This window comes from Electrona antarctica (genome assembly GCF_951216825.1).
Source record: "Electrona antarctica genome assembly, chromosome: 8".
In the NCBI taxonomy this organism is placed as follows: domain Eukaryota; kingdom Metazoa; phylum Chordata; class Actinopteri; order Myctophiformes; family Myctophidae; genus Electrona; species Electrona antarctica.
The window spans coordinates 19,315,471-19,324,078 of record NC_136789.1 but is presented as its reverse complement, the minus strand read 5'-3'; the positions used below and the strand labels follow the sequence as shown (position 1 = coordinate 19,324,078).

General features: G+C 39.1%; 1 protein-coding gene across 1 annotated transcript; it reads right to left on the bottom strand.

The window, feature by feature from the left end:
• Window positions 1-302: 302 nt before the first annotated feature.
• Window positions 303-5,625, bottom strand: LOC306927820 (uncharacterized protein). The gene is made up of 3 exons (XM_079507673.1): window positions 5,382-5,625; window positions 2,519-2,745; window positions 303-1,715 (listed from the first exon to the last, which is right to left on the bottom strand). The coding sequence occupies exons 1-3, from the start codon at window positions 5,434-5,436 to the stop codon at window positions 1,569-1,571; spliced, it is 429 nt and encodes a 142-aa protein (XP_079363799.1). The 5' UTR covers window positions 5,437-5,625; the 3' UTR covers window positions 303-1,568.
• Between the last annotated feature and the right edge of the window lie 2,983 nt (window positions 5,626-8,608).

Below are 8,608 nucleotides of genomic sequence, written 5' to 3'. Positions count from 1 at the left end.
GGGACCCCCACATGGTTTTTCCAAAAATAATCTAAGTACAGTAGAGAGTACAGTAGACTACAATGCAGTATACAGAGCACAGTACAGTAAATATAAATGTATAGTTGCACCGCTCAGTTCACACAGGTGTGATTTTTTTCCAACTTTTGGATAGAGAGCAATTTTAAGGTGCATATACTTGAGTACTTTGAGACATTTCTATTTTTCTACTCCGCAAATAATTGTACCTTTAACATTTATTTGACACCTAATTTAAGACTATTAATTAAAACATACATTAATCAGATTTCCTACTCATTTCCTTCATTTTTATTTTACAATTATTTCAAAAGATTTGAAAATAAAATAAAAAAGGAAAATCTAACGACAATAAGAAAACAACTTTCACTTTCAGGTTAACATCATATGATTTCATTCACTTTCAGGTTAACATCATATGATTTAATTCACTTTCAGGTTAACATTGAATGATTTCATTCACTTGCATGTTAGTCTCGTCTCGTGTAGCCAGACAACTAGCCTACCGGTAAATTATTACGCAATCTCTGAACGCTATAGAGACTGGAGAGACCCCTGAAAGCTGATTTCATAATGTTTTTAAACATCTTTAAAACATGTTTTTCCATTTTTCTTTCTGCTAAGCAGCAAGCTATACTGTATATGCTTAGATTATTTTGATTTACATTAGGACAAATTTGCCCGACTGCATCTATAGAGTAAATGGAAGTGAGGCGGTACTGGGGACCAAAAAAAGAAAACATTTTCTGTGCTTCTGTTGTGCAGACTGTATGATGGAAGAAACTGTGTTAGTCGACAGTCTGGCGGCTCTGGCCCAAGAGACTACTTGCTGGTTCACACCATGTGATTTCATTCACTTTCAGCAGGTTAATAATAGATGATTTCATTCACTAGTAGGTCAATCTGGGAACCCATTGGCAAAGAAATGGGGGGAAAAAAACAGCACCCCTGTTTGTTTCATCACAGCTCGAAATCTGTTCTTGAGAGATTACTAGTAGGAATACGATTTCATTCACTAGTAGGTTAACAATAGATAATTAATTTCATTCACTTTTATGTTAACAATAGATCATTTAATTCACTTTCATGTTAACAGTAGATCATTTTATTCATAGCAGTAAATATTTATATCAATTTTGTAGCAAGCCACCAAGGATTCTGGTGAATCGTGACCATATATATAAAATATACTATACTATAGTAAAATATACTATATTATATACTATATTTATATAAAAATACAAATTTTAATCAAATGTTTTATGGTCATGATTCACCAGGATCCGGGATGGCTTGAGTCTAGGCTTACAATAATTGATATTAATATTTTTGGAAATCCAAATCTCTATGGGAAAAAATGAATGGGGTCTGGAACGATGGAACCAGAAAATGTCCGCCACTGTTATGCCCTTGTTAACAATAGATGATATAATTTACTAGTAGATTAACAAGAGATGGTTTCATTCACTAGTAGGTTAACAATAGATGATTTAATTCACTAGTAGGTAGTCAGATGATTTCATTCAGTTGCAGGTTAACATCAGATGACTTCATTGGCTGACACTGACAGCATTCTTAGCCATGTCCTGTAGCTGTGTGTGGATGCGAGAGAGCTGCAGCAGTAAGGCCTGGTGGTTTTCTACCAAAAGGCTTTGGTGACGAGCCAGATTCTGGGTGTCCAGAATCTGCTGGGCCCCCTGGAAGTTCAGCCAGAATTAGTTAATTTATAATGACATTTAGATGAATACATTTTTAAATGAGATTAGATTATTTGGGCAGTATGTCACATGCTAGGCTCGAACTAATAAGAATGAGATTCATAGGTAAAAGGGAGACACTTTATTGTGAAGGGCCCTTCACGGCGCCCGTCAGAAGCTGCAGTATCCGGACTTTCAAACAAGAGGGCAAGATGGAGTGCAGGTGGGAAGTTGTCCTATCATAAATTAACACAAATGCACACGCATTTGAAGATGAAACATCCAGCACGGGTGCCTAGACTCTTCACAACTGCTATCCACATCTATTGCGCGGTCATGTCACGTGCAGATGAAAGACAACATTAACCATAGAGATGGACACATGTACGTTAAATGAGCAGTTGAGACGAATAACAGTCTAAGTCCATATTATCCATAATGTATAAATGATGGATACGGGGTCAGGACAGCTAGGCCTTTTCGGGGAGGGGTCAGAATAAATGATGGACTTAGACTACTACTTGAACTGAAAAGCTCTATGAGGAGACTGCTTAATCAACTTTCCCCTGAAGCTGTCGCAACCCGCCGTCACTACGCTACGCCGGTGCCTAGCCCTACTTCATAGTTGCGATGCTACAGGTTGTAGATGGTTTTTTTTCGAATCTATGAATGTTTTAGAATAATTCCGCCTGGCACAATATATTTTCAGATGGGGTCTGTGGCCAAATCCATGTATATCAGCTTGGGGGTCCTTGCCATGAAAATGTTTGAGAACGAACCACTGCTCTATATGGCAGACCCACCTGAGCTCCCAGCGTTCCCAGCAACTTGGACACCTCCGTCTGGCCTCCTGAAATCTCCTTCTGAACCGAGACCAGCTGAGAGAGGAGAGCCAGAACCTCCGCCCTCCACTGGACAGCTTGGCTGTGGTCGATGCCCATCGCTGACAGCAGGGGCTGCAGGTCAAGCGGGGAGCAGGCACACGTTTCAGTAGACTGGCCAGATTGGTCAGGTCTCATCGTTGTTGCAGCTAAATATGTATTGAAGAAAAAAACAAAACAAGTACATAATTAATACCAATTAACATTCACTGATGGTTCATTCTGGAGAAGAAAAGGAAGGGGCTCACAACTATGCAAACATAAAGGTTTGGGTCAACAGTCAACACCAAGGATGGAGGATCTTATTTTCATTCTGGAGAATGAATTAATCATAATTAATCTTTCTATGGTTTGGTTACAATTTTTCTCAGCCGCTTTCGCAGATCAGAAATGCTCAAAACCATCTAGTTATTCTTTTGAAAAAAATGCAAATGTCCCATTTGGGCAAATTGCATACAATTGTCTGCTGTATCCAACATGATCAATTGCTTTTCTTGTTGATCAAAATGGTTTGTGGTTCTCTGTTGAATATCTCTCTGTTTATTTTGTTGTATCTCTCTGTGCTGTTTGCTGGCTTAATTTTTGTAAGATAATTTCACTCTTGCGTTGTACTTTCTGGTTACGTTCCATATTTGATCTTCTGTTGAGTTCCCCAGTATATTTTGTACCATTTTCCTTTGCAGTCAATGATTGACTGGAAATCCTTTCCAGTTGAATTTGTCTCTCTGGCCCACCTCCAGTCCCAATTCTGTTTACAGACAACTGTCAAATCCATTTCAAATCCACTCCATCAATCCAAGTGTACAAGGGCTCTTTTATGCAGTGTGTATTTCTGCAGACTTTGTCTGAAGGAATTACCCACAGTTCATAGCACAGTGATATTCAATATGGGGGGTTTGCGAGAGGATCGCCTGGAGGAATTACCCACAGTTCATAGCACAGTGATATTCAATATGGGGGGTTTGCGAGAGGATCGCTCAAAACGTCAATGAACTGTATGCAAATTGGTCAAAGTCAACAAATAGAGAAGAAATGTATTTAGTAAAGATGCGGGACAAGAGTTATTAGAAATGAGTTATGTTTATGAGTACAAATATACAGGATAAGGATATAATATACAAAGCCTAAACTAAATATAAATGATAATGAAAAGAATAACTAGAGAATAATAAACACGCACGCACGCGCACACACACACACACACACACACACACACACACACACACAAAAACAGACACAGCCATGACTCACATCTGGCAATATGGCAATATTGCATCATTATTTCACTTTTAATATGTCCATTCATTTCACGTTATAATATTCATATATCACATATTCTCATCTTAAATATGGGGCCAGAGCCCCCTATGTGTTGTCCGTCAAATTGCAGATGGACAGAGAGAGGCTTCCTCCCAAATCTCCTCTCAAATATCGCGTTTGTTGCTGGGATAAAGAAAGGTCGATAACAATGTAGAGTTTCTCCTGATTTGTCTTGCTAAAAGAAAGCATTTTAGTATGAATATCTTGGAAATATTGTGTGCCTTGTGATGATTGGGTCCAGTATTTAGTTCAGTGACCATGGAGCTAAGGAATGGTTCACTCTCCCATTGGAAATGAATAAACTCCAACATTCTTCCTGTCTCCTAATAATGTTACCGCCCACCTCACGCAGATACAGGAAGTAATGCAAAGTTGGCCCCTCTTGGGCTATATCAAAGATGGTTTATGTATGAAGATGGGCCAACTTCATTGGAGCCACTAGAGGCGAAATGGTACACAAAGCCTACAAATGGTCTCCTAAATATAGTAGGCGTGGTTTGCTTCTCCCCGACCTCCACCCTCCCCCCCTGACAACAACACTGTTTCCACACTCAGTCTAGTAGGTGGCGGTAATGCACCATTTAGGTTTGCCAACCTAAATGGAAATAATGACACTACACATGTTCACTCATGCACTACACATGTTTGGTGACTTTTTGTTTATTTTCTTTTTTGTGCTTTTAGGTTGTCTTTTTAATTTGTATTCTTTGAGTTAAACTTCCCAAAGTAAAATTGTCACATATGTACCTGAACAGTGCATCTTATAGTGACAGCTAATCTGAATCTAGACACTGTTAAGAAACTGATCAACTTCTGCAAAATCTTTTTGCCGTCACTGCAGTGCAAGTCTCTAATACATTAATCATGTGGATCGCTATTGCACCAGTCTAGCCGCCATGAATTAGGCCTACATTGATAAAGTCTCCTGCAGAGCAGCACATCATAAGAATCTAAATTTCAACACCACAACCGTTTCAAAGTGAAAGATGTCGCCTTTTTCCCTCAAAGAATTCTGATCAAAGCCACCATCTGTCCCATCTCCCAACTAATCATGTTGAATGTCAGAAGATATTTTCCATTTTGATCAAACTTGCCTTCAAGCAAATCCATAGCAATAATTCTATCAGAAGAGCCAAAGCGCGACTCCATAGTCTCTCGAGACTATGGAGACTGACGGATGCCAATGAGTGTAATTCTATCAGACATATTTCCAGTTCTTAAAGAGCAGAATATGATGTGGTAAATTATTGCTGAATCTGAGCTCATATCAGAATTTGTGTTGTCCCTGAGCTTTACAGTGGACCAGTTTCACAGGACATTTAAATGAAATCCAACTTATATAATTTAGTTTGTTTCAGGAATATGTTTCTTATTATTATTTTAATGCAGAATATGATTAATTATTTACGACGATGATGATGATGATTAGTAGTAATAGTAGTAGTAGTATTAGAGGGATTCTTACCTTGTGTCGAGCAGCACAACATGATCAACAGGAGGAGAGACTGGAGAAACATCATGTTTTATCTCTTGCGGTCTCTGTTTTAATTTTCATAGAATTATACTCACCCACCTTTTTATTTTCTATAGAGGGCATGCACATGACATCAACATCATACCCGGAAGTTATGCGGGAACGCCTACTGAGTGGCAAAAACTACTTTCTGGCCTTGACAGCCCATACATCAAAACTGAAAAGTTCTATCTGATTGCATTAAAAAACGTTAAACTCAAAGGCCACAAACTTGCCACTCGATTTATGCATGCGCATACCCTCTATTCTTCTGTCTTTTCTCTTTCTTGGTGTCTCTTCTCCTCTCATGCAGTCTCTCTCTCTCTCTCTCTTTCTCTCTCTCTCTCTCTCTCTCTCTCTCTTTTTGTTATTTTGGCATGATGGTTATATTGGTAAAAATTCCACAGATGCACTCAACCACTTTCACTTTGAACGTTTTTAAATATTACTGAAAATAGCCGCTCTGAGCTGTGTTGCGATGCAACACATTGTGAGCTTGAACGTGTTGTGAGATCATAGATCAGCATAGTAGGTGTAATTTAGGGATTACTTATAATTAAATTAATGTTAATGAAAAATAATCTGTATTAACTGGTGATATATAAACTCTGGATTATTTTAAATTATTGGTTGAGGCAGGGTCATAGATCATCCAGTAATAAACAAACCAAGGAAGTTTATTAACTCAAATGCATACGCCATTGGCAACATGGGCATTCATTTACGGATAAATAAATGGAGATACAAGGTGTCTGCCCGATAGCAATGATATGAGGGTTCTATGTTGACACGGTCGGGTGTTTCCTCTCTAGAAAACAATGTTCACGTGTCTGAGAGTCTAGCGGAACAAAGGGAGGTATTGCACCACAGTCAAAACAGAGGTGTTGGGCAAGATGAGGACGTGTGGTGTTTATACTCACTCACTCTGAATACTCTCCCTTCCTCATCCACAAAGGAAGTGCAGGGGGAGAGGAGGGACTGACTCTTTACTGACATTTAGGACAAGAAGAGATGGAGCAGATGGCTTCAGTAGAGAATGCTTAGCCAAGAAGGTTTAACACTTTGATTGCTACAGAATCTCCCCAGGCCTATTTTGATGTTGCTACCGTTTAACATTGCACGAAGCCCTTGTTCGGGGGCCCACAGCAAAATGTTCTCTTATAGCGAGAATCACACGCATACATCAAAAGAAAGCTGAACTTGTCCACTTCAATTTAAAAAATACATTTTGATTTTACCATGTTCCATTCTGGAGATATTGACCTTTTTGCAACACCTGCTTTTGCCTGGAAGTGGTTATCTTGAACAGCGAGCAGAGTTATGGATGGTTTAAAGTCAGAGACATTGACAGGCAGATATAAAAATGAACACAATAAATATCCTATACATCCTATACACCGAATGAAAGCCCTGAATGTGTACTTTTACGAGGAAAACAGTACACATTGATCCCATCTACAATTTGACAGTAATTGGTTATTGAATGCAGCTTGTGCCCACCAGATAACTTCAGAGAAGACATGGACGTGAACTCCTCAATATTCACAAAATAAGGCCTATAGCGACATATAAATACTATATACCGTATGAAACAGACTCTCTGCTTTCATAAGGAAAAAAATTCTACTGTAATAATAAAAAATCACACCCCTGTGAAGTGAGCGGTGCAACTCTACTTCTCTACTTATTCACTACAGCTCGCTATATACGGACTGAGACAGAAAGTCATGTAAACCTTTTATTTACAGTTTGGTCTGTAAACTTCTACTGTAATAATAAAAATCACACCCCTGTGAAGTGAGCGGTGCAACTCTGTTCTCTACTTATTCACTACAGCTCGCTATATACGGACTGAGGCAGAAAGTCATGTAAAGCTTTTATTTACAGTTTGGTCTGTAAACTTCTACTGTAATAATAAAAATCACACCCCTGTGAAGTGAGCGGTGCAACTGTTCTCTACAGTTGTGCAACTGTAGAGAACAGTTGCACCGCTCACTTCACAGGGGTGTGATTTTTATTATTACAGAAAAGGTTTTTTTTTTTTTTAAAAGGAAAAAAAAGCATGGAGGATACACTCATCTATAGGTGCCTTATTGTACAAATACGGCACAAAACGGCCTGGCCAATCAGCAGCAGCTAGAGGCGGGATAGCTGCTGCTGATTGGCCAGGCCGTTTTGTGGCCGGGCATCAAGTCTGCCTGAGAGTTCCCAGATGGGAGCAGGAGGGGGGAACCCAGTGTACTCTCTGCTGCCCCATCTGGCGGAGTCAGGTTAGCCTTATTGTACCTTAACCACTGTGTAGTCAAATATGTATTAAAGGTGTAGTGAAATGAAAAATACATTCACACTTTTAGACCATATCCGTGGTCATCATATGGGCATACCTAACAATGGATGTCCATAAAAAAAGAATTACTTCCTGGAAATGAAAACGTGCTGCGTGATTCCGTGTCGAGGCCCATATCAATAAAAGCCAATAAAAATTAAGCTCACCACAGTTTGATTCCCATATTAGCGCATCCGTCCAAACACAGGTGCTACTATTTACAGAAATCCTCAGTTTTTAATCCAATTCAAGATGACATCCAGACAGTGTATTACTCGTTTTCAACCTAATAATCACGCTAAAATAGGTTGTGTAAAGGTTAGAAAAAAATCCCCTGGTTTTGCTGCCGTCTCTCTGTCACTTTGTAAACAAACCACTGTGCATATGTGCGTGCATGAGAGGACCTATAGGACCCATGGCCTGGAGGGATGCAACGCTCTGATTGGTTCAGAAACTTCACAGCCAGCGTTTCAAGCTAAAACTTAAAAATAAAATGACCACCATTTCCGTTTCACTACACCTTTAATATTGCACCTTCCAATATATTTACTATATGGTTAGTCATGACAGATAATATGCAATAATACAACTGCAGACCTATAACGCAATAATAATGCACAATATGCCCTGGGGTGTCATCAACATAGATTATAATACAATTTTCAACATAAAAAGAGGGCGTGAGATTTAGTTAAATAAGAAAGTTTTCACCTTGTCAGTGTGGGTGCTGGAACCGTAATACGCTGTTATTGTGCTTGTCCGTGCAATAACCCCAGCAATGCATCCCTCAATTGTTCCTGCTTAATTTAAACATGAAGTGGTTCTGAAATACAATTCTGGAATGGGTTCTCTC